The sequence below is a fragment of the Mobula birostris genome, chromosome 2 (assembly GCF_030028105.1).
Source record: "Mobula birostris isolate sMobBir1 chromosome 2, sMobBir1.hap1, whole genome shotgun sequence".
Classification (NCBI taxonomy): domain Eukaryota; kingdom Metazoa; phylum Chordata; class Chondrichthyes; order Myliobatiformes; family Myliobatidae; genus Mobula; species Mobula birostris.
In genome coordinates this window covers 121360417-121387940 of record NC_092371.1, presented here as the reverse complement: position 1 = coordinate 121387940, position 27524 = coordinate 121360417, and the positions used below count along the sequence as shown (strand labels likewise).

Sequence of the window (27524 nt, the reverse complement as noted above, 5' to 3'; positions counted from 1 at the left end):
CTTTGCTCAAGGGACCTCCTTTGACTGTGTAATAGATCTGTGATTTTCCTTTCTATAGGGCTGTCACCAGATTTGCAATCAATGGAGCAGATTCGCAGAATCATGAGACCAACAGATGTTCCTGACACAGGTAGAGAACATCACTTGAACCAATTCCATTAATATTGTGTGGTTTTGATGGTTGAAAACGAAAAATACAGCTCAGCTATAAGTTGTAGGCTAGTTCTAGTCAGAATTAAAGTAGCAAATATGTTTGTGTAATGTTCACAGAAATGGGCTTAATAAATCAGCAAATTAGTTACATCTGTAATGTGACTATCAGATTATAAATGTGTCTTTGTCAGCATTATTTTTTTGCTTGCTTATATAATTTAGATTAGACTCTATTTTCAGCATATGAAAAGTCTACCATTTAATAACCACTTCCCACTCTATTTATAATCACTCCCCCTCTCCGTTCAGTGCTAATGCTGGGTTTTGATCTGAATGTTAATTTCTTTCCTTCCCACGAATGCTGAATTCCTCCAGCAGATTGTTGCTCAAAATTTCAGCCTCTGCACTCTTGTTTCCATTCAATACAATGGACGACTTTCACTTTCATTAAAATGTTCAAATTAAAACTTCTCTCTAATAAAACTTCCAAGTAATTTGCCAAGATTTAAAAAAATACTTTGGCACGTTTTTGTCGTATTTAGCCTCTGAGTCTTTTTTTCTAGTTATTATTAAGTAACCTCACACCATCATCTGTAGTTTTGCATTTTAAAGCTGGTGTTCACATAATGATTATAATGTAACTCCCTGGCTAAGATTAAGGTTGGGCTTAACACTTTCCTAACTTACCAAAATCAACCCAAACTAAAATTTCATTGTCTTCAGACATGGCGAGAACTAGTTGTAATCTAAGTCATGTATTTGGAAGCCGGTGCCACCTTGTAAAATTATTATGGGGTTTCGGGTGATATAGGAACAGTTACGTTACAGAGAAACAACCTTTTTTGACTCCTAGATATATCAAGGTTAGAAATTTAAGTAGACCAAAAGTAAAATATTACAGAAGCTGGAAATGTGAAGTAAAATCAGATAAAGATAGAAATACTCAGGAAATCAGTCAGTATCTGGGCAAGGAGAAACAAAGCTAACATTCAAGATCTGAGAAGTTATTAACCTGAAACTGCCTCATTTCCTATTTATGCAAATGCTGCCTGATCTCAAAGCATCTTTTTTAATATGATCACTAGTAACCTGCATGAAATGCATCAGTTAGTTTGCATAGAGCAAAGTACTCCAAATGCTGTGCAGTAATGACCTATTAACTGAAGACTGTATATTGCAAATCTCTCGCTTCAGAGTGCTTCTTGAATCTACTGTGATATTGATATACGATGGGTGATTGATAAGTTCGTGGCCTAGGGTAGAGGAGTCAATTTTAAAAAACCTAGCGCATTTATTTTTCCAACATTTACACATTTAGTCCAGCAGTTGTGGAGCATACGGATCCCTTCTTTGTAGAAATCAGCAGCTTTGACCTCCAGAAAGTAGTCCACTGCAGGGGTGATTGATAAGTTCGTGGCCTAAGGTAGAAGGAGGTGAGTTATTAACTTCAAACTTTCTGCATTTTCACTCAGAATTGAACTGCACGCGCATGTAACAAGAGTTGTATAACTCATCTCCTTCTACCTAAGGCCATGAACTTATCTATCACTCCTGCTGTGGACTACCTGGAGGTCCAACTCGCTCTCATTACATGCATGTGCAGTTCAACTCTTTGAGTGATAATGCAGAAAGCTTGAGGTTAATAACTCATCTCCTTCTACCTTAGTCCACGAACTTATCAATCACCCCTGCTGTGGGCCACTTCTACAAAGAAGGGATCCGTATGCTCCACGATCGCTGGACTAAGTGTGTACATGTAGGTGGGGACTATGTTAAAAAATAAATTTGCTAGGTTTTCTTGACTTTTCCTACCTTAGGCCATGAACTTATCAATCACCCCTCGTATTTGCGACAGTCTGAAGTGACTACGTTATGACAGTGTTTGCAGTTTTGACATCAGTAGGACCTGGTTTCACTGTAAAATCATTGCATGTTTGATGGCCTTTACATGAACTACTTATTTAAAAGTACAATTGAAATCTTACACATATAGGTGAGAGTAAGCGTTCGGCACGGACTGGAAGGTCCGAGATGGCCTGTTTCCGTGCTGTAATTGTTATATGGTTATATATGATTCTCTTGCCATTGAGAGCACTCCTAATTGGCAGGAAAACAGAAGCATAATAAGTATCCATAACTAGGTGACTTGTATCACTTCAGGGCCTCTACCAGTTATAACTAGCAGCCAACCTCATTTCTGTCAATATTTTTGATCAATAAGGATGTGTAGTTGTGGCTTCTATGAAATCAAACTAATCTGTTCTGTGTTAATATAAGGTATTTTACAATCTACTCTAAGGAAAGTGCTCTGTTTTAAATTAATCTTAGGTTGATTTGACTTTGGGTTTTAAAGCAAGCATTAGCTCTGAACAGAAAATGGAGAAATGATACACAGAGACTTCTCTGAAAATAAAAAAAGATTATTTGATGTAAAGGTATCGACGTGTTTTCACTGAATCTGAACAAAAAAAAATTCTGCTTTGGGAACAGATCACTCGATGACTAAAAAAGGTCTTAAAAGGCAGCCTCCCTCTCCTGCGTTACTTGCATTCTGGTATGCAATGGTCATTAAGTCATGTTACTGTTGGAGCCTGCTTTTTTGAAATTGCTGTTTAAAAATGTTTATGGGTAACATCATTTACCAGTAGCCTGCTAGTAGTTCCAACTGTCTGTACTGTACAGAGTACATGGGTTTCCCATTTAGGGTGGGGAAAAAAGGTCAGATTACACTGCAGGAATTCATCCAAGGAATGAGGTCATTGAGAAACATATGCAGCCCAAACAATCTCATTTGCGCCATGGAAACGTGCATTACTGTCCTTCGTCAGTTTTTTAATAAAACATTGTACAGCGACAGCAGAGCACCAGCATGTTGGGCAGTATTTTCTGCAGCTGACAGAATTTCACCACATTAATTGACAGTGAACAAAATTGATACAAAACTAAATTGTTTAGTACAGTTATCAAATCTCAATGCAAATTGAAAAATTGCCTTCAGGCCAACTAATGTAAAATAAACTTCGGACATTCAGGAAACTTGAGGCCAGGAATTAGTTTTTAAAATATTAATCTGCTAGAGGTCTTGACAGCTTGTGCTTTGCTCCCTCCCTCCTTGCATCCAAATAGATCTGACTTTGCAGTGCTTAAGATGATCTTTGGGACAAGAAAAGGTGTAAAGAAAGTCGGTCAGTATAGTAGCTTCCTGTTGTGACAGGATGTGAGGTTAACCTGTTGCCTTTCACCCATCTGACGTTCCAACAAATTCTTTAGTATTAAAATTTGACATTCTGACTAGAAGCCAGTGATACCTTTTTTGTTTTCATTTGTTGTCCAGGATTAAAGTGATGCTAGTAAGACTATACTTGTTTTTGAGAAGGTGGGCAGTGAACTACCTCCTTGAACTATTGCAGTCTTCTGTCACGCTGCATTTGGCTTGGATTTAAAGCCACAAGTGATGAGGACCAACAATATATAAAAGGTCAAAACTTCAAATTAAATTCGTTATCAAAGTACATACAGTACTGTGCAAAAGTCAGGCACATATATACCTATCTCACATACTCACACTAGTTAGGGTGCGTAAGATCTTTGCACGGTACTGTATTTGTTAATGTGGAGTGAAGAGCGAGTTTGTAAATCTGGTGGGAGCAAAAGATGTTAGGAATGGTGAAGGTGGAATTCCACAGAAGGGTGTGGAACAGGTAGCAGAGAAGGAGTGCCAAGGTTGGGGGTGGCGCAGGTGTAGGTACACCCACCCCTGAGACACCAGGCAAGATCACTTGATTCTGAGCAATTGGTTTATTGATCATTGCAGAATGTCTGTGTGGTTCTTCCTGCTCCCTCCCCTCTCCTTTCCTCTTTTCCCAACTATGATTCTCCTCTCCCTGCCCCTTTCCCATTCTCAGTCCACTATAGAGACCCATATCAGATTCAGGTTTATCATCACTCACATATGTCATGAAATCCTTTTTTCTGCCAGCAGTAGTGTTCAATACATAAAATTACTACAGTACTGTGCAAACATGTTAGGCACCCTAGTTATATATATGTGCCTAAGCTGTTAGCACAGTACTGTATACATTATCATATACTACCTTGAGATTCATTTTCTTGCAGGCATTTACAGGAAAAAATAAAAATACAATAGAATGTATGAAAGCAATTTGCATGAAGACTGACAAACAACCAGTGTGCAAAAGACAAATTGTGCACATAAAAACTGAGTTGTAGAGTCCTTGAAAGTGAGATTTTTAAATCATGGAATCAGTTCACAGTTGTGGTGAATGAAGTTATCCACCCTGGTTCAGGAGCTTGATGGTTGTAGGGTAATAACTGTTCATGAACCTAGTGGTGTGAGACCTAATGCCTTTGTACCTCCTGGCCAATAGTAGTAGTGAGAAGACAGCATAGCCTGGATGGTGGGAGTGTTTGGTGATTGATGCTGCTTACCTGTGGTAGTATTCCATGCAAATGTGCTCTGTGGTGGCAAGGGCTTTGCCTCTGTTGGACCATTTTCGATGAATTTTTCCATTCCTTGGCATTGCGGTTACTAGACCAGGCTGTGATGCAACCAGTTAAAATACACTCCACTGTGAATTTACAGAGGTCTGTTGAAGTTTTTACTGACGTTTCAAAACTATGCAAGCTTCTAAGGAAGTAGAGGCATTATTGTTCCTTCTTTGTGATGGCACTTACATGCTGGTTCTCTAATTGATATGTTAATGTCAAGGAATTTAAAGCTATTGACCCTCTCCACCTCCGATTCCTTAATGAGGGTTGGCTATTGGACCTGCAGATTTTTCCACCTGGAGTTGATAATTAGCTCTTTGGTTTTGCTGATGTTGATTGAGAGGTGGTTGTTGTGGCAGCACTCAACCAGATTTTCAGTCACCTGCCTTTATACTAATTTGTCACCACATTTGATTTGACTAACAGCAGTGATGTCGTCAGCAAGCTTAAGTGTGGCATTGAAGCTGTACTTAGCCACATGATCATAGGTATAAAATGAATAATGCCAAGGGTTAAGTACACAACCTTGTGGTGCACCTGTGCTCATGGTGTATGTGGAGGAGAGTGCTATATACACAGGATAGCATGCAGCTTGGAGTGTGACCAATAGATGGCAATCGTCCTGTGTCTACTCCCTTAGTCCTTGGTGGTAAAGGTTTGGTGAAGCTGTCAGAGTAATCAAATCTGGTCCATAGTAGAGGGAAATCATTCAAAACACTCTAATCTTGTTAAGTAAGGGAGCATCAATTTCCCCTTCTGCCTTCTCTCTTTTGAAATGTCAAGAAGCAAAGAGCTTGGTGACAGAGCTGAAATTAAGTGATCTAGATATTTTACACACACATGTTTTCAATATCCTAATCTATGACAAGTTTTTCATTCTTTTTAAACTTGTCTATAATACAACTAATGCTGTTCTGGCTCTACAATCCTTTGTGCTTGGAATTAATATTAAGATGCTGAATTTCTCCAGTTTAGCTGAAATAGATTAGGTGCAGCAGTGAGTTGCCCTACAAAAGATGAAAATCATTTACCCTTATTCTTGACATGTTAACTCTCTAGGCTTGCTTTGTGACTTGCTGTGGTCAGATCCTGACAAGGACGTTCAAGGTTGGGGTGAGAATGATCGTGGCGTGTCTTTCACCTTTGGAGCTGATGTAGTCAGCAAATTCCTGAACCGGCATGATTTGGATTTAATCTGTCGTGCCCATCAGGTAAAAAGAAAAACTCACTTTTAAAAAGATATATTCTGTGTGAAGCATTTGTGTACCAGCAGCTGTGAAGCAATCTTGCTGATCATTAGAGAATTATTTTCCTGAGTTGGATAAAATTATTCTGAATCTTCAAACCCTCAGATTTTTATCAGGTTTCACAAGCCAAGCGTGTTAAATAGCTGCACTATATATTTTTTTTTTAACTTTTTGGGACCTTTCCTGTATTTTGATACAGCAGAATAGTGAAGAGGTGGGAGGGAGATATGCATGTGTGTACATGGGTTCCCAGCTTTGAAGATTTTGTGACTTCACTGATTACATGTAGGTCAAAAGATGTGGTAGACTTTCTATTCCTTGTGCAATGTTTTCATAAAACCGCTGCTGGTTTAGGGGCTTGCTTTGTGGTGTGGATTGAACATAATGTTTTTCCGACTTTGAAGATTAAAATTTTGCTCATAGTAAGGTTTCTGTTTTTCAGGTTGTTGAAGATGGTTACGAATTCTTTGCTAAACGCCAGCTGGTTACTTTGTTTTCTGCTCCAAACTACTGTGGAGAATTTGATAATGCTGGAGGAATGATGAGTGTTGACGAAACATTAATGTGTTCCTTTCAGGTACATGTTGGTCAAGTATTAACTGGACTTTGTTTTGGTAGTATGAAGCGTGTAATATTTGATTTGAATAGCACAATATATGCAGCAATAGCTGTGTTATCTCCATTCAGTTAACTATTACCTTTGTGTTGTTTAACAATGGCCCCAATAATAAAGTTCAAAGTAAATTTGGAACAATTTTCTGCAGTCCACAGAATTTCATTGATCACCGGTGCCATCTTGCAATTTTAGTATCTAATTGGTTGCCTCCCAGACCCATCTTAAGGAGTCTTAGATTCTTTATAACACTGAGACTCGTTGAACATTATGGGAGCCACTGTTACACAACAAACAGGTAATGGTGAAATCCATGTAGGTAGTTCTGCTGATAGTAAAGTGAATCAGCAGTATCCCTCAGCAAATGGACTTCAGTGGTCTCTGATGTTCACACTTGCTGTCCAGTAGTATTAGGAGCTATTCTCCCCTGTAATGTATAGTGATGATTAAACAGAACTGACATAACGATTAGATAGAAATTTAAGGTTCCTATTCTGTCCTTGTGTCCACTTCTCTTTTTTTCTTTCTGCTACTTAGCTAAGCAAATGTGTATTTTTAGCACATAAGCAGGCATCCCTACTCATCTGGTACATTAGTTCCAAGGGCAAGACTGACACAGTTAGGGAACCTTGACTGATGAGGCAAATTGAGGTAATTAAGAAAATGGAGATGTACGTCAGGTGTAAGAAGGTGAATTCAAGCAAAACCTTTAAGTATGAAAGATGTATGAGTATACTAGAGAAAGGAAGGGTGGAGAATGGGACATGGGAGGTGGGTGAGAAACAGTGGTTTATTTGGCACTTAAGGTAAAGGAGAATCCTAAGGTATATTAAGAGCATAGGGATACCTAGGGTGAAAATAGGTGCCCTTATATGTCAATATGGTAGTCTGCGGAGCCACAGGAAAAGGTAAAGTATGAAATGGTGCTTGTCTACACTTACTACGAACATCATGGAAGCTTGTGAATTCAAAGAAGAAAACATTAATGTCCTGAAAGATATCAAGATTACAGAAGAGGTAGTGTTGGTAGTCTTGAAGTGTATAAAGGTAGATAAATCACAGGGGCCTGAGTATGAGTATACTTGGGCATTATGGGAAGCGAAGAAAGTTGCTGGGGCCCTAGCAGGGATTTAGGTGTCTTCGTTAGCCATGGGTGAAGTACCATAACTGGAGGGTAGTTAATGGTGTGGCTTTAGTCAAAAAGGAAAAGAACAAGCCAAAGAAACTACAGGGAGCCTAACATCTGTGACAGAACAATTGGTGGAGGGTATTCTAAGATATGGGATCTTCCTTTCTTTAAAAAGATGAGGATTAGGGGTGGGTCAGCATGGCTTTGTGTGTGGGAAATTGAGTCTTACAAATTTTTTTTTTGAAGAGGTGACATGAGGATTAATGAAGGCAGAGTAGTAGAATTGTCTACATGGTCTTTAGCAAGGCTTTTGATAAGGTTCTATATGGTAGATGATCTGGAGGTTTAGATCACATGGGATCCAGGTTGAGGTAACTCATTGCATACAAAATTGGCTTGGTGGTATGAATCAGTATGTGATTGTGGAGGGTTGCTTTTCAAATTGGAAACCTGTGAACAGTATTGTGCTGCGGGGATCTTTGCCAGGTCCCCTGCTGCTTGCCATAGACAAAATTGGTGGCATAGTGGGCAGTGAAGAAAATTATCTAAGGCTACAATAGGATGTAAGTTAACTGGGAAACTAGGCAAAGGATTAGCAGCTGGAATTTAACTTCAAGTGCAAAGTGTATTTTGGGAAGCTAGACTAGGGTGGGATAAGCACAGTGAATGTCAGGGCCATGGGGAGTCTTGTAGAATAGACACCAAAGGGTACAACAATATTTTCCTGAAAGTGGTGTCACAAAGAAGTATTATGACAAGGGTCAGTTGGAGTTTTAGGTACAGGATTAGAGATGTTGGGTTGTAGCTATACAAGACATTGGTGAGACTGCACTTGGAGTATGTTTGCAGTTCTGATCAGAATGGAATAGAAAGGATGTGACTTAGCTAGAGGTGGTGTATAAATGCCAGGGCTGAAGGACCTTGAGTTATAAGATGATTAGCTGGGACTGTTCCCAAGCAGCAAAAGTGCTAGTTGGTGACATTAGAGGTTTATATAATCATTGAAGAGTATAAATAAGGTGGATGGTCAGATTTTTCCCCCCAGGAAAGGGAACTAAAACTAGAGAAAATAGGTCGACGTCTACAGGTCGGTGGGACTAGGTGAGAGTAAGAGTTCGGCACGGACTAGAAGGGCCGAGTTGGCCTGTTTCCGTGCTGTAATTGTTATATGGTTAAGATGAGAGGGGCAAGGTTTAAAGGATATCTGAGGGACAAGTTTTCTAGGTGACAGCGGGTACATGGAATGAGCTGTAAGTGGTAGAGACAGGTATATGGACAGCAGTAAGATATAGTCCCATTTGCCTTGATTTTGCCTATCACAGGTAAGGTATCTTGGTTGCATGGTTAAAGGACCTCTTTCAGTTGTATGTAACTCTGTGATGTTTTATCTTGTCTTACCAATACTTTCTTCTATTTGGCCTCAGTACTTGACTAGCTTCCCTGTAAATGCATCTCTGCTATTTGCGAATTATCTAGTTAGCTATAGTTTTGTGCCCTGTAGCCATAGATATTGTGCCATTTTACAGCTCACTCCACTCTTAACCTTGCTACAAGTTATAATTTTTTACCTACCCTCCATTTCTTTCTAATTTTAAATGCATTTACCAAATCACTGTATATAGCATGGAAGGAGATCAGTTGGCCCATATCCACATTTCTAATGTGATGATGACTTATAGTCTTATAAAGAAACACTTGAATTTACATTTCCCACATTCTGGAAAACATCCAAAGAAATTTGTGTTTCCTCTTGCCATTGCCACAGCATCCTATGGTTTGCTCTCTAACACTGAACTCAAACTTTAAATTGATTCAACTGTCTTACACCGTTATACTTTTTAAACTTTTGTTCTACATCTCTTGGCACCCGATGTGTATTTGGCAATGTGGAGAGTGAATTTGTTAATCTGGCAAGAGCAAAAGATGTTGGGAATAGCAAGGTGGAGTGCCATGGGAGAGGTGTGGGACAGGTGGCAGAAAAGGAGTGCAGGGGCAGGAGGAGTGGCATGGGTGCAGACACACCCAGCCCTGAGACACCAGGCAAGTTCACTTGATTCCCAACAATTGCTTTATTGATCATTATAGAATGTCTCTCTGGTGTTCCTGCTCCATTCCCTCTCCCTACCCCTTTCCCACTCCCAGTCCACAATAGAGACCCATATCAGAATCAGGTTTATCATTATTCACGTGGTATGAATTTTTTTTGCAGCAGCAATGCATAATATTACTACACTACTGTGCAAAGGTCTTGGGTACCCTAATTGATAGATGCCTAGATAGATGGATGGAAGGACAGACATATAGAAGACTTTAGCACCATACTGTATAAGCATTATTTGGATAGCATAAGAATGTAGCACTGAGGTAGAAAATCATCATGATCTTGAATCATTCTGCAGGCTTCTGTTTCTCCATTCTTATGATTGTTTGATAGTCGTTTGTTTTGTCCTTTTTCATGTCTTGCGAACTGACTGCTGCAAATCCTTTCACCCTTCATCAGCTAGGTTTCTGTAGTTTACTGTTTTTAAAAACGGCAAAATGTATAACATCATGCTTACTGGTACTGAAATTATTGGCTGTAGCTTCCTGTGTGTTATTTACTTCAAATTCAAACCACCTCCATTAAGCTCTGGAGGAATATCAGCAATTGAAGCAGTCCCAACACAGAAGCCTCAGAAATCTGGAGGCAAACTTGTCTCTTAATAGAGAAAAGGTGTACCTTGGAAGGGTTGTGTGATCATCTGCATCACTTGTCAATGTACTGCTTCTCACTACTGGATTTTTAGAATTTAATTTAGGTTTTTGATGATGATCCTTTTAGGTCACCTGAAGCCTGGCACACTTTTGTAGAATTTATTTTTTGATCTGAAGCTGCAGTACTTGGGGTTGATATTGAATATGCCATTTGCTCTGAAGTGTCACATTTTAGTTTTTCATTTACTTAATGTACACTTTATATTTCAGATTCTAAAACCTTCTGAAAAGAAAGCGAAATACCAGTATGGTGGTCTGAACTCTGGTCGCCCTGTTACACCCCCTCGCACGGCAAACCCTCCCAAGAAGAGGTGAATAGCAAGGACAGCACCAAACACCTTATCATTTGTACACAGAGAAAGCTACGAGTATACCAGTTCATATACTAATGTGTGTAACCTGTAGGCACTGTTCAACCATCTGCTACTGTCTGTCTTTGTGAGCCTCAATGCTTGTAAAAAGAAATAAGTCTTTTTGAAAAAATGTTTTCCAGTAAATGCGCAGGTGTGGCATATTGTAATGTAAATCAATGTAGTACCGGTAACCAGTGCATATTGTTAATACTTTGGGCTGGGATGAAGGTTAACAAATCTAAGACTGGGATAAAAGCTTCCTTTCAACCTTAAAGCTGTCTCTAGCTTAATCCTTGAAATTTACAGCAAAATTAATTTTGCTATTTGGGATTTGGTTATTTATTTCTGAAGTGTGTATCTGCAGATACAGATCTGGTAGAAGCACCATCAATACTTGTTAAAGGAGCTACAATCTGTGAGGCTCCATTACAGTACTACAGTCGTCAATACAGATTACTGGTACTTGGGGTGCCTCCTGTTGACAATACCCAGTGTTATCACATACAACAATGCCAGCCTGAAATGCATACTAATTGAATGCCCTTGTTGTAATCCACTTGTTTTGATTGTACTTGCATTGTTTGCTAGCTTTTTATAGAGGCATTTATTTCTCTTGTGATTCTCCAAACAGACCTACATCTAGTCTATATGGTACTTATTTATGAAGACAAAGTGGGACTGGGACAGAAATTGAGTGAGAAACTTAGTAATTTAATATTACTTCCTACGAAACTATTTTTCAAGTGTTTATTTTTGCAGAGATTAAAACCAGAGGAAGCTTCAAGGTAGTAATCAATTTTTCCTCAGCTTTAGGCATTGATTTATTATAGTTTTGTGTAGGGCTGCATGGGGCTTGTGTGCTCCCATCTTGTTGACATCAGGCACATGATACTGGTTAGTATCTGAACAGCGGCATCTAACATTGTGTCACTAGTAATGGCCCTTGACCAAAAATTAACTAAGGATTCTAATTCTCGATTGTGTTTTCCCTTTTCAAAATTCTAAAGTTTCATCCCAGTCTTGTTAATTTACATTGCTTGAAAGTATTGGGTGGACAGGGGAGGGCGGGATCAATGATCTTTATCATAATTGGAACGACAGAAAATTTGAATGTGCACACTACATAGTCTAAAGATCTGTTTTTTTTTTAAAGACCACAGTAGCATGATTCCTTCATAGATATAGAAGCCCTTGTTTTCATGACTTTGTGTTTGAATATTCTGAAGACTGAATCTGTAGCTTTCCAAAGGCAAAATCTGGAGTGCGCCGTCTTTGAGGGCTAGTCCCTTGGTTCTGTAAATCAGTTATAATGAAGTCTAAGGGCATTATTCTGTTAAGATCATTTTGTTAAGGATGCCCTATTTCTGTTGTTTTCAATACAATCTTATACCTGATACAATGATTTTGTTTCATTTCTCTTCTGAAGTATTGTAGTTTCATCCTTTGGCACTGTCATTTGTCACAGTTTCCCAACTATATATCTGAAAAAATATAATTTTTATTTTTGAATCTGTTTGCAACTGATAAAGGTGAGTTATTCTCCCAACAGCTCTACATTCTCACATCATGCCATCCTTTAGGGGTTCACAGTGGCACTGTTTGTCAAGCCACTGCCTGTGGATCTGATACTTGGCTTCCATTCCTGACCTTGAGTGTTGTCCGTGCAGTTTGCACATTCTCCTAAAGACTTGCGAATTGACGGGATAACTGGCCATTGTCAGTTGTCCCTAATATGGAGGTGACTGGTTGAATCTGGGGGAAGTTGATGGGAATGTGCGGAAAATAAAATGTGGAGTTAATGTAGGGTTAGTGTAACTGGGTGATCCAGTGCCAAAGGAACCATTTCTGTGCTGTAGTTCTCCATGGTTCACTAAAAGTCTGTTGAACTGCAGTGTGCATTTTCTTTTGCCCAATTCATTCTCCCCAATGCCAGACAATTAATAGCACCACATTCTTACAGTGCAGGAGGTCCGAGTGCTCTTGCTGCTTGTCCTTTTCACCCAACCAGATGATGTCACGTGTTTATGGATTATTCTGTAAAATTTCCTTATCCTTCATGGTGTGGTGAGGGAGCTATTGAGATATATAACAGGAATACATTAATGTCACCACATACTTCTGCATTGTTTTATGTCCCTACATTTCGAATTCGCCTCTTCAGATTCATTGGTTAGGTTGTGTACTTTTATCTACTGCTTTATTGATATGCATTATTTACATTTTTGCCTTGTTCATCAAATATTGAATTTACTAAAGCTTTTGAGATTTACTGTAGCAAAATTCTAACTGGTTTGACAATTCTCATTCAAAATTGAATTATCTTTTTTATGGAAAAGCTGGTATGGTTCCACATAAGCAAAGCAGAAGGACAATTGTAATGGGCTGAAACAGATTTGAAGATTTCTGTCAATTTCCAACTATATCTTGGTGATCAAGTGTGTGATATAATTGGTTCATCTCCACCTGAGGCAGTTAGGGATGGGTAATAAATGTTGGCCTTTCCAGTGACTTCTACTACAAGAAACTCAATTGGACTGCAAAGATGCCGACCTGAATGAATATTTGACTTCCCAGCTAGTTAGCAGGATTTTAAGTATGCCAGACATGTGAATACCTCAGCAATGCAGTCAGGTCAGCTTCTGTTTCTTCCTGAGCTACTGACTTCTTCCTTCAATTCCCAACGTTCTCCATTTGTCTGTACAAGGGCATATCTAACAATACTTAAAACAAAATCTTGCTGCTTTTGTTTATTTCCTCTTGCAGTAAGCAATAGTATTGTTATCTTTCCAAGTTACTTTCATAATAACATTATTTAAATCACGCACTAGGACACCCAGATGCCTCCACATTATGGAGTGCTGCAGCCAATAGCATTTAGATAATATGCTTTAATTTTTTTCTTCCAAATTGGACAATTTCATGTTTTCCCACAAATCTTTGCCCATTCACTCATGTTTTTTATAATCTCTTGTGCAACCTTTCAGTAACTTCTGCACAACTTGCATTTCGATTTATCTGATGTCAGCAAATATAGCAGCTGTCAGGCTTTTTAATTTTTAAAGTATTAATTACTTGAGAAATCTGCCTCAAGGTAAAATCATGCCATAAAAATTGAGTACTGGTGAAAGGGTGTTATTCTGACTGGAGGTCTGGGTGAAGTGGTATTCCGCAGCGATCAGAACAGGGACCTTCGTCGTTTGTAATATATGTAAATGATTTGGACAAAGATGTAGTTAGGATGATCAGTAAATTTGTAGATGACACATTGTTGGAGAAGTGGACAGTGAAGGTTTTCAAAGGATAGAGTAGGGTGTAAAATAGTTGTAGGTGTGGGCAGAGCACTGGCAGATGTAATTTAATCCTGGAAAGTGTGAGGTGTTGGGAGGTCATATCTACAGAAGTATAGAGGAAATAGCAGGAGCTTTAGGAGCATTGATGTGCGGAAGGATTTTGGTGTCCTAAGTCAATAGCTCCCTGAAAGTAGCAACACAAGTGGATAGGGTAGTAAAGAAGATTTTGCTTGTCTTCATCAGTCAGGGCATTGAGTATAAGAGTCAGAAAGTCATGTTGCAGTTATATGAAACTTTATTTAGGCCACATTTGTTGCCCTATAACAGGAAGGAAGTTGGTGCTTTGGATTGAGTACAGAGATGTTCATCTGTATAATATCTAGGGAGAATTAGCTATAAGGAGGGCTTGGACAAACTTAGGCTAGTTTTCTGAAGTGGCAGAGGGAACACCTTATAGAAGTTTATAAATTTATTAAAGGTCAAGTCATTTTCCCAGGACAGTAATGTTTAATACATGAGGGCAGAGATGTCAGGTGTAAGAGGGTAAGTTTAAAGCCATTGTGAAGGGCTTAAAGTGATAAGTATCTGGAACATGCTGCCAGAGATTGTGGAAGAAATGGACATGGTGGTGTTTAGAGAGCTTCTGGACAGATGTGAGCATGGAGGGATATAGATGAGAATTGTTTAATTTTGCATCATGTTTGGCTGGCACAGACGCTGTAGGCCAAAGGGCTTGTTCCTGTGTTATACTGTTCCTATCTATGCAGTAGGATAAAGTGCAGCTTTGTGTATAAAACCTGGTTTGGTTCTTTGCTGGATGCAGGATAACCAAATTATCAAAGCTTTATGGTCTTGAGTTGAAGCAGTTTTCTCCATTCTGGCCTTCTCCAAAGTAGAGTAAAAGCTATCAGCCTTAACAACCCCCATCTGATCATTCCATTTTAACCTGTCATGAAGCAATTTGATACCAATAGTGTGACTTGATTTTTGCACCATAACTAAAATGTGCTTACATTTGTCAAAATGTAAGTATTTTTGTTAATTATAGTGGTGTAGTGATGCACTTGGTTCAGTCCTGAACACCCTTGCTTTCCAGTTTTTTCCCCATGTCCCGAAGGTATGTGGGCTTGTAGATTGATTGGCCACTTTAAATTGCCCAAGTGTAGAGGTGAGTAGTAGCAACTGAGTTTTGATGAGAATGAGGGGAGAATAAAATGGCATTGGCATTGGGTTAGTGTGAGTGGGTGCTCTGATGTGAACGTGGTGAACCCAAGGGCCTATTTCCGTACTCCCTAACAGTACAGATTTTTCACTCTAACTGCTCTCTATACTTTAACTTCCCCCACTCCAAAACTGTCAGAATATATTTCTATTCCTTCTCCCTTATGCTTATCTAACTTCCTGCATAATGCACCTAGTCTGTTTGCCTTAACCACTCTCCAAAATCCCCTATTGATTTGTTGTTGACTGTTTTGAATTTATGACCCCTTGTTTTGGCCTCCCACAAATGGAAACACATTTGTCCCATCAAATCCTTTCATAACCTTAAAAGGCTCACTCAGCCTTTCCATGGTAACATCTGGTGGAAAATTTTGTGTATGGTTACAAAGAAATTAATTACACACTTGATAATACATATTTAATGTTATACAGTAGTTTGCATAGTATTTCTGTGATGTTGGTAAACTATCCTAATCTTTTAGTTACATGGTTAATAGGACAAAGTGACAGTGCCAGTGTGAGACCTTACATGCCTGTAGGCTATTTTAATAAAACCAGGCAGTTTGATCAACATTTTATTTAACCAGGCCTTTCATTTTCTAACCCAGTAAGTTTGAAGGTGTGTCCACTTCCTGCCAGTATTGAGTAGAAAGAATTGTACTTAGACTTCTGGAAGTATTTAAGAACATTGTAATATTGGCAGAATAAATTGGGGTACTGGGTTTGTTGTAAAAGGAGAGATTAAGCAGACTGGGCCTAAACACTCATGATGGAAATATAAGGAGCGATTTAATTTTTAAAACTTGTAAAATACTTACAATTCTTGTAAAAGTTTGACAGTTTAGGTGCTGAAAAGGCATATTTCCTGTCTAGGGAACTGAAAACCACGGGAGAGTTGGAAGGTTGGAGAGAGGACCAAATCAGTAGGGAATTGGAAGTTTGTTTTAGCCAGAAAATAAACAATTGAGCTTTCAATGTGGTGGGGAAAGGGTGGCTTAGTGCAAGGCAGATGTAATGAATCAATAGATATTTAGGCATTAACGGAATTGAGAGGTGATGGGGTTAGCAGAAGAAAACTATGCCAAGATAAAAGATTAGCCATGACCATTGACTAACAAGGGTCAAAAGGTCTTCTGTTTAACTTGTAAAATCACGATGATTTATCATATCTCTGGCTTTATCTGGGACAGGTTGGTGAGATTTTTATGCCAAGGGGGATCATTCATATTCCACTGCAACATTGTATACATGTCAACTTGTGATATATTCATACACACATTCTCAAATAGAATTTTTGTGCAAAACCCTGCAAATGAAGTAATTCTACTTGGTTCATTTTCCTGCTAGAGCTATTCAACTGCTGTGCTTTCAGGCAAAGGCTGGAAGGATTTAGTGAAAAGGTGTATCAGTAGTAGTTAGCAAAGTTGTAAATCCCTCTATTTTCTCAAATTAATTTCATTGAAGGAGCTGTGTTGAACTATTGGTCACTTCAACGGTACACTTAGAAAGGAAGCACATGCTCAAAGCTGGTAAAATGTCAGGGACAAATGAGAGGACAACAGTGCTTTAGTTAAAGCAATCAAGGATGGAAAAAACATGAAAGGAATCTTTCAAAAAGCAATGGATCAGGCACCAAGGGCACTCTTTATATGGAATGATGTGATTAAGTGCAAACAATGGAAATGACAAAGCACATTGCAGTAGTCACAGTGCTTTCAGTAAAATCATGATCATTCTGAACTGGATGGAATTCTGACATGTGATACATGCGCTCAGAACTGCTCTTTCTCAGAGTCAAATGATTTTATCCCCACAATAAACTATATGCAGTTGGGAAGATTTGTTTTGTGCTGATTGTTAACACTCATTAGTGCTGGAATAGCATAAGCAAATGAAAAGATGACATTTTAAAATTATGATGTAGCAGATTTGGGCATCTGATGGTAGTCATCATGATAGTATCTATTGCTGATTTTAAAAAATAACCTGGACAGGTTAATATGGATTCAGAAATGTTCCTGTCAAACCAACCTGTTCCATATCAAATAACTGCATAAAGGGCCATGTTAGAGTGTACCTAGACCTGCATGGGCATAGAAATTTATGATCAGGATGAGACCATTCAATTCAAGTTTGTCATCCAACCATACATGAGTACTAATGAAACGAAGTAGTGTTTCCCTGGGGTCAAGTTGCAAAACACAGTATCAACAGTCTCGCAAAACTCACTCAAGATAGCAACCACAAATGGTATCACGATCACACAATAAGAGACCAAAACTTGCGCTATCGATACACAGAGAACCACAATGGAGTCCATCTCCTGCCGAGTGAACACGGAGGGGAGGGCAGGATCGAACTAACTCTAGTCCCTCACCCCACCCTAGCAACACCGAGGCTTGAGGGCCAGCCCTTGCATTTACAAGACAATGAGCCCATGTACTGTATCAAAATACAACTAACAAATATGTATGTATATAGTTCAGACCCCACAGTCCATTGAAATCTTCAGTTGACCACAAAAGAGTTTGTCTTCTGTGGGGGGGAGGGGGGGAGAGTGGTCAGAACCAACTTCAGCCTGGACACCGTGCTACACCCCACCCCCACCTCTGGAATGGATTTCTGTCATCAATAGTCCTTCCTATTGATGACAGAGATAACTCTTGGTACCTACTGTATTGTTTCCTCCATCCTTGGTTTTTCTGCATCCACTGTCCTTTCAGGCAACAAGACCCCACTCCTTGTTAGGTGGGGCTTTAAAATAAAATCAATTCTATTTTCATTTTTTTTTATCAATCATTTTTTTAAATCTGATTCATTGTCATCTATGGAAGAGCAAACAGGAATGACTTCATTCCCCTATCTGGAATTCTCTCAACTTTGTAGCCCCGATTAAAAGTTGATCCTTAGCCATCTCTTCTTAAGAAAACAATCCCATCCTGGCCACGTATTGTAGTTAAACTACTCTTTTAACACCTTCATAAATCCAATATATTCTTTAATGTTCTCGTGATGCAATGACAAGAACTGTTTTGAAGCTTTTGATAAAGTTGAGCAGAAAGCGTTTTGATTAAGCTCATGCTGAATCACACAGCTTCAATCCCCTAAATGGAAGAAAAACTGGTTGGTCAAGGAAGCAGAGTCAGAGACACAAATGTACTGCAATAAGGAACAAGTGCTGAATAAAACTACTTAAAAATCTTTTGCCCTCTATGGCACATCAGGGTTCCTCAAATACTCAGGGATGGATATGGGACAAATGAAGAGTAGCTCAGATGGCCATTTTGGTTGGCATGGATATATGAACTGAAGACCCTGTTTCTGTGCCGCAAAACATTGATTCTAAGAAAGCTGATTTTGGAATTCATTGAAATGTTATAAGGTAGACGATACTAAATTGTGCTGAACTGGAAAAAAAACAAATACGTAGAGTAGGCCCTCCTAGTTCAGAATATGTCAGTGAAATTGTATATAGTTGATTCAATGGATGGTGAAATTTAGTTCAGGAAAGTTTAAATTGCTAAAAATTAATGACAAATACAGTTGTGTGAAAGAATTTGTGAACCCTTTGCAATTACCTGGCTTTATTAATTACTCATTAAAAAATGGTCTGATGTTCATCTAAGTCACAATAATAGACAAACACAATCTGCCTAAACTAATAACACACACACAATTGTAATTTTCATGTCTTTATTAATCATATTGTTTAATCATTCATAGTCCAGGTTGGAAAAATTATGTGAACCCTTGTATTTAATAACTAATAGAACCTCCTATAGCAGCAATAACCTCCACCAAGTATTTCATGTATTTCTTGAACAACGGCGAGGAGGAATTTTAGATCATTCCTCCATACAATACTGTTCCAGTTCATCAATATTTCTGGGATACCTTGCATAAACAGCCATCTTCAGGTCATGCCACAACATCTCAATTGGGTTAAGGTCTGGATTCTGACTTGACCATTCCAAAACACAAATTTTCTTTTTGAACTATTCTGTTGTTGGTTTACTCTTGTGTTTTGGATCATTGTCTTGTTGCATCATCCAGCTTCAGGACCGCCACCCTAACGTTCTCCTGTGAAATGCCTTAATACAATTGTGAATTCATTGTTCCCTCAATGATTGCAAGCTGTCCAGGCCCTGGAGGAGCAAAGCAGTCCCAAACCATAATGGATCTTTCATCGTGCTTCACCGTTCACAGTTGGGATGAGGATTTTGGTGTTGATGTGCAGTGCCCTTTTTCCTCTAAAAATAGAGGTGTGCATTTCTGCCAAAAAGTTCAACTTTTGTCTCAACTGCCTACAGAGCATTGTCCCAGAAACCTTGTGGAACATCCAGGTGTACTTTAACAAGCTTGAGACTTGCAGCAATTTTTATTTTTTGGTGAGCAGTGGTTTCCTCCATGGTGTCCTTCCACGAGCACCATTCTTGTTCAGGGTTTTCTTGTAGTGGACACATGAACACAGGCTTTAGCAAGTTCTGAGATTTCTGCAGGTCTTTTGCTGTTACCCTTGGGTTCTTTTTCACCTCCTTCAGCATTGCACATTGTACTCTTGGTGTGATCTTTGCAGGACGCCCACTTCTAGGGAGAGTAGCAACAGTACTGAATTTCTTCCATTTGTAGACAATTTCTCTAACTGGACTGATGAACACTCAAGTCTTTAGAAATGCTTTTGTAGCCTTTTCCAGCTTCCTGCATCCCTACAATTCTTCTTCTAAGGTCCTCTGAAACTTGTTTTAATCAAGGGATGGTGCACATAAACAGATCTTTCTTGAGAAGAGCGGGCTCTGTCAGTAACCTGACTTGGTGTGTCTTTTTTTATAGGGCAGGGCACCTCTACATCTCACACCTCCAATCTGATCTCATTGATTGGCACACTTGACTCCAAATAGCTTTTGTAGAAGGCTCCCAGAGGTTCACATACACTTTGAACCTAGACTGTGATTGTTTAAATGGTGTACTCAGTATTGACAAGAAGTACAGTTGTTTGTGTGTTATTAGTTTAGGCAGATTGCATTTGTCTATTATAGTGATTTAGATGAAGATCAGACAACTTCTGAGCAATTAATGCAGAAAAACAGGTAAATGCAAAGGGTTCACAAACTTTTTCTGCAACTGTATTTTGCAGTCTCCAAAGGCCTGAAAGAACTTGGATTTAAAAGTTAAAGGTCAAAACAATGCAGGGCAGAGATGAACCAAGTCCAGTAAGATTCTGTACCCCAGGGGTCAATGTAATAAAATACAGCAGATTCTGGTCACTTGGAGCGGCCACTTACTTGGGTCAAGTCAAAGGCCAAAAGCTAATCAAGAAAATAGCTGAGATTCCCTTTGTTTATTTGGGACTCTATGCCACTTAATTGGGGCAGGAGACTGTTGCTGAACAGCTTCTAACTAGCGTCACTTGCGTGCACTTATTTGGCTACTAGGCTCTACACAGTGCTTAGAGCAAACAGTTTTTAAACAGTGTAAGTTCATGTGCAAAAAGTACTTCAAGATTAATTGTCATTCAACCATACATGAATACAGCCAAATGAAACAGCATTACTCCAGGGCCAAGGTGCAAAACACAGTACTAACAGTTATACACAGCACAAGGCACATATAAGGTCACAGTAAAATGCAGTCACAGAAAATGTGTAGTCCATGTCCCTGAGCTCATCAATGTTTCAGCAGTCTGCATTCAAACAGAATACAGCTTAACTTCTGCAGAGCAAATGCTGGGGGCCAGTACAGTCTCTAGCATAGACACTGTCTCTGGCACTTCAGTAGAGCACCCAATTCCAATGCCTTCCCTGGGTGGCTGCGGACAGGTGACACCACAGCTTGAGGCCTAGTCCTCACTACAACCAAGGCCATGCAGCTCCTCTGCTATTCGCCAATGACCCAATGAAGTGGACTTGCAACATTCCACATTAACGATGTCCAACAGGGTCTTGAGATCACAAGCAACACACCCACAAAATGCTAGAGGAACTCAGCAGGCCAGGCAGCATCTATGGAAAAGAGTAAATAGTGTTGCCTGGCCTCCTGAGTTCCTCTAGCATTTTATGTGCATTGTTTGGATTTCCAGTATCTGCAGATTTTCTTGTCCTTGTGATCACATGATCACTCGCTGTTAGACTGCACGCCTCTTTTGTGCAGGAAGCATCATGATCCACACCAAGTCCAGCTCTTTCAGTTTCTGTGCCAATGAGCAACTTGCTGATGGGGTAGACCTGTAGTATTTTAAGTTCTTAATGTCCAGCAGGGTCTTGCGATTGTAAAAAAAAGTGCGTTTGAAACAGGCAATGACACCATTTGGTTGGCCCTGTAGAGGACGCTGCGTTTGAGAGTGCTGCCATGTTATTAGAAGTAATGATTTATGTCACTGATGGTTGGCAAGAAATAAGCAGTAAGGCAATTCAGAACTGCTTTTCTCACTGCAGTTTCTAGTATTCAGCTTTGGAGATCCCAGAAACAGCTGGGAATGAAAATAAAGCAATTTTTCACTACTCCCAACAAGTTAGGAGCAATAAAGAATATGAAGGTATTGACAATCATCTTAAATGTTAGAATGAAAATGAAGACTTGGAGGCTGTAATAAATGGAAGTGTAATGCCCTGGTTAATATTTTTACTCTTATGCAGTACGTATTTCATTTAACAGTTTTGTAAGAGCAGTCTGTTCTGTTTCCAGCTTGTTTGGGTTATTGTTGAAGATAAGCGATGAGGAGAAATGTGTGCCATCCATTTAGGATGGTTGAATTAAGCAGAGGTTTCTCTGGTAAAATTGGTCTTGGGGCTTTTGTTTGAGGATTTGAAGAGGTTGTAGGACTTGACCCAGAGCGGGACTGTGACTCAACAAAGCCAGGGGCGAGATCAATTGAGGATTGGTGAATGTGAAGAAACTTCCAGCTCCAACTTGTGCACATTTGACTGTTTCATTAAAATGGGCCCTTTTTCCTATTCTTTTCTTTACTAACCCTTTAGTCAAATTAAGATTCATAAATATAATCTTTTAATCATATACAGTGTACTGTTATTTCGTGGCACTAATTTTTAACAGAGTAGCAAATGACACAGCATCCACACAAACCAGGGTTTGGAGTGGGGTCAAGCACGCTTCAATCTCACGAGTTTGGTGGGGCCGGAGGTTGTTTTCCCTAGACTTACGCAGCCAAGGAAACCAGGGGGGTTGCAAAAACATTGTATGAAAGCAGTCCATTATCCACACCAGGTGTTTGCACTAATTTTGTTCATGTACGTTCAATCAAAAGAACACGACAGCATACAAGTACACTGGATGAATTCCTCCATTAATAACTTTTAGGAACTAATACACAGTTTTATAGTACTGTAGTAGTATTGATAATGTTTTAATTTGTTCTGTATGTCATTTAAATATGTAATTTGTTACTCCGTTAAATAGTACTTTGCCTTTTTTTTTATAGCTTTAACTATTTCCATTAAGCTTAATTGGAGAAGCTGCTGAATTGGGCCGAAATGTACTGATCCCAATTAACCAGAATCCACTGTATAAGGAGATTAGTTCAAAATTTATAATGATCTGGCTAGAACGCACCTTGAGTACTTCGCGGGGCGTTAAAGAGTTCTAATACTGGGAGTTCCTCACCTGGTGCTGAATGCATTCTTCCAGGTAGATGCAAAGCACTGCGAGTATATTAAACAGTTGAATGCAACAGTGCCAGAATGATGAGTACATGCTGATAAATGAACTAGATAGAGACAAAAATAGTTGTGTACTTCTTGAAATATTCAGTCATTTAATGTTTGAGATCAAATATGGTCTCCTGTGTAATGGGTACTTGCTGCAAATTGAGAGACATAAGGGGAGAAAAGCACCTTTGGAAAAAGAATTAACATTTCTGAATTTGCCAGCATATTTGGCACAGACATCATGGGCTGATCGGCCTGCCCCAGTGCTGAATGTTCTACTTTCTACCCTTCTCAATGGTATTTCTCAGTTGGTGTCAGCTCCTCAAATGAATGCCCATCTCCATCAAGAACCTCAATGGTCTTTAGTGTAGTGTGTGTCAAGTCACCCCTGCAATCTTCAGCATCTGATGTGGGCTTCACCCTTACTCTCTTCTGACCTTATTGCCCATTTAGAGTGTGGGAGAGGACAATTTATAGTTCAATCACAGAGGGATGACAATATTATCAACAGGCCATCGGGGCTCTATACTTCTTTTGCTGTCCAAGAAGGAGGAATGCAATATTGACCATTTAAAAACTTTGAAAAATATTGCATTTCACAATGTTTAAAAGATCAGTGTTAGACAACATGACATCATAGACAACTGTAACGCTCTGTAAGGTTTCACTCCTAATGTAATAGTTTCTCTGTAGCAGCAGTGTTTGGGTTATGACTAGAGATAACGGGGGCTTTGGAATTTGTGCCATCCAATGACAGGCATGTTGCTTTTTTCTTGTGTGTCTGAGAGAAGGGATTCGTGGGCTTTTGTTCAGCGGAAGATGGAGACAGAAGATGCCAGAATGGAGAGGTTGTAGACTGCAGGACTGCGTGGACGTGGAATGGGGTCGGGAGTTGACAACACCCAGGGAAAATCGATGGAGAACGAATGGACGGGAAAGTCGTGAGCTCCAATGTGCACATTAGACTATTTCATTAAAATAGGCCCTTTTCTTTTTGTTTTCTTTACTAACCTTCTAGTCAAATTAAGAATTATAAAGCTAAATTGTTTAATTGCATATGGTGTACGGTTTGTTATTTCATGGTACTGATTTGTAACAGGGGAAAACATCACGCAGCATCTGCACAAATGAGATTTCACAAGTTTGGCGGGCCAGTGAGTGTCTTTCCCTAGACTAAAGCAGCTCACTGAACCTGGAGGTTACACAAACAAGACAACTGCTGTTCTGTTATATCTTGTCGCTCTTAATAAAGCAAAATTCCCGTGGCACTTTCAAAACTTGTGAATGACTTCGTTCACCCCCTTCCCTTCCTCTATTCCTTAATCTTTCATATTTCAAAAGTTCATACCTTTTAAAGTTGTAATAGTCTCAACTATAAGTGGAGTGGAGGACCATGAAAAGTAATAGTGAATTCCTTTCTTCAGGTGCAAGGATAGTAGGAATAATGGCAAGTTTTCCAATGTCTGCTTGCCAAACATTTGATGATTGAGACTGGATAATATGTGAAATAAAACCCTTGCTGGGAAATAAAATTTGGCCATTACAGAGTTCAAAGTACATTAATCTTAAAGGTAGCTGACTACCTGCTGCAAACAGTTAATAATTTTATCTTTCAAGAAAGGTATTTTGTAACAGAAGAGTTTACAGTGCCTGGTGGCAGTCTTATTGTGGCTTAGCTTTTATTCCTAGACGGGCTGCGTCTGGAGCTTTGCACACTGAACATGAGCCACTAGAGAGGATGTGTCTTAAAGTGATGACAACATGAAAGGAAATATGTAACACTGATCCACAAACAATGTATGTTTCTTCCCTGGGTGCTAAACGGCAGAAGTGTAAGTAAGCAGTGCTTTCGTTTGCAGAGATACTTGGGCTGATAGTCTGTCTCCCATGGACTGGACAGAATTAATCATTATGTCATGGTTTCTTCGCTCTTCCGGCTCACTGGTGGTAACTATATCTGCTTCAAACAGCCCTCATCACTCAATGAAAATCAAACTGCAGATGTAGGAAACCTGAAATAAACTATCACAGGAAAGGTTTAGGTCAGGAAGCATCTGTGGAAAGAGAAACAGTAAATATTTTTGAATTGGGCACAGACATTATGGGCTGATCCAGTGCAGTACTGTTCTACATTCTGCTTTCTAACTCTTCTCAGTGGTCTTTCTCAGTTGATGCCAGCTCCTCAAATGAATGCATATCTCCAACAAAACCTCAATGGTCTCCAGTGTGGTGTGTGTTGTCACCTCTGCAATCTTCCACATCTGATGTGGGCTTCATCCTTACCCTTTTGTTTGCTTTGATGATAGTTCTATGAAGCCTTTGTAGTGGAGAGCCCTTTCTTCCTCAGTTGTCATCCTCAACTTCTTTGTATTCCTGGTTATGGAAGCCTTTAATAAATACCTGTACAGGACTAATCTGCATACCAAGTGTTGGGATATTGCTGAATGCTGAAATGATCAAATAGGATTCTCAACACCCATGGATGTCAGTCTTGAAAACTGTCTTTCAAGCTTATGAATATTTTAAGTGGTGGGCAAAGTAATGGAGAGGATTCTTAGGGGCACGATTTTATGAGCATTTGGAAAACCTTAGCCTTATTTGCAATAGTCAATGTGGTTTTATGAAGGACAGGTTGTGCCAAATGAGCCTGATTAAGTTTGAGACAAAACAAAATGATGAAGGCAGAGCGGTGGATGTGATGTGGTAGGTTCATGTAGAAAGTCATGAGGCATGGGATCCATGGAATCTTGGATGCATGGATACAGAATTGGCTTGCCCACAGAAGGCAGAGAGTGGTAGTAGATGGAATAGAGAAGTGGCAGATAGAGTTCATCCTGGAAAAGAATGAAGTGATACACTTTGTAAAAGGCAACTTGAAGACAGAATACAGAGTTAATGGCAAGATTCTTAGCAGTGTGGAGGAATGGAGTGATGTTGGGATCCAAGTCCTTAGATCCCTCAAAGTTGCAATGCAAGTTGACAGGTTAGTGAAGAAAGCATATGGTGTGCTGACCTTCATTAGATGGGGGAGTGAGTTCAAGGCTGTTGCAGCTCTATAAAACTGTGGTAATACCACAGTTCTGGTGGCCTCATTATACAAATATTGTGCAAGTTTCAGACAGGGTGCAAAGGGGATTTACCAAGATGCTGCCTGGATTAGAAGACATGTTTATTGAGCATCTAGGGCTTTTCTGCTTGCATTGAAGGAGGGTAAGAGGCAACTTGATAAAGGTGTATAAGATTATGAGAGGCATAAATATAGTGGACAGCCAGCGTTTTTTTTTTCGCAGGGTGACAGTGGCTAATACTGAGAACGTCCTTTTAAGATGAATGAAGGAAATTTTAGGGGAGATGTCAGGTAGGTTTTCTTTACACAGAGTGGTAGGTGTCTGGAATACACTGCCCGGGGCAGCAGTAGAACTGATACAATAGGGACATTTAAGAGAATCTTAGCTAAGCACAAGCTAAGGTGGAGGATTATGGTCTGTGAAGGAGGGAAGGGTTAGATTGATCATGGAATAGATCATGTTTATAAGCGACAAAAGTGTAAGGGTGGTTTAGTAAGTTTGCAGATGACACAAAGGTTGACGGTGTAAAAGGCTGTCGCGGGTTACAGTGGGATATCGACAGGATGCAGATCTGGGTAGATGAAGGTCAGCATAACATAGTAGGCTGTTTTATAATTGCAAATGAATAGATGTTTACTAAAAGATCTATAGCGCCCCCCCCCCAAGACAGGAAAATAGTGAAATGTCATCATAAACATTCCCTCATCTAGAAGATGGAAATATCACATAGAACACAGTCATAGTAAATATATTTTTAAAGATTGTTAACACATACCAATTCACAGCCCTCAGTTATGCACTGTTTGTATTAATGAGCTGGAAGAGAGGGCAGCGTAAGACACAGGAGCAGAATTAGGCTGTTCAGGCGATCAAGTCTGCCATTCAATCATGGCTGATTTATTTCCCCTCTCAACAGTATTCTCCTGCCTTCTCCCTGTAACCTTTGATGCCTTTACTAATCAAGAACCTATCTACCTCCGTTTTAAATATACCTAATGACTTGGCTTCCAGAACTGTCTGTGGCAATGAGTTCTGCACATTCATCACCCTCTGGCTAAAGAAATAACTTGTTATGAATGGTAAGTATCCAAATTTGACGATTACACGTAAACATGTAGAAGAGCCTCACACTCAAAATGCTGGAGGTACTCAGCAGGCCAGGCAGCATCTATGGAAAAGAATATAGTGGACGTTTCAGGATCTCGGCAGGTTCGGTTTCAGCGGACCTGGCTGCAGACCATGTTGCTGCCTGCTACTCGGAAGCTTTGGAGTTGGTGCAGTATAACCCTGGGAGATTGTCTTGGCTATTTCACTTGTGATCACAAGACTCTGTTGGACAGTGATAATGCAAGTTGCTGCATCCTGTTACCCTTGTCTGGTGGAGGGATAGTCAAAATGGGAGGTCAAATGTAGCAAGGACTAAGCCACAGGTCTCGGGCTTGCCTGCTGCTGTAGACTAGGTGAGCGATACGGAAGTGCTACAGCGTGGCAGACCTCGGCTGCAGCCTGGTCTCGGCCGTGAGTGC

General features: G+C 39.6%; 1 protein-coding gene across 1 annotated transcript in view; it reads left to right on the top strand.

Moving 5' to 3' along the window:
• ppp1cb (protein phosphatase 1, catalytic subunit, beta isozyme) overlaps positions 1–15842 on the top strand; it is a 113828-nt gene extending 97986 nt beyond the window's left edge. Inside the window, exons 5-8 of the mRNA XM_072247203.1 lie at positions 59–130; positions 5722–5873; positions 6352–6486; positions 10616–15842. Coding sequence (XP_072103304.1) covers positions 59–130; positions 5722–5873; positions 6352–6486; positions 10616–10720 — 464 coding nt within the window. The 3' untranslated portion in view covers positions 10721–15842. The remainder of the gene's footprint in view (positions 1–58; positions 131–5721; positions 5874–6351; positions 6487–10615) is intronic.
• Positions 15843–27524: the final 11682 nt, after the last annotated feature.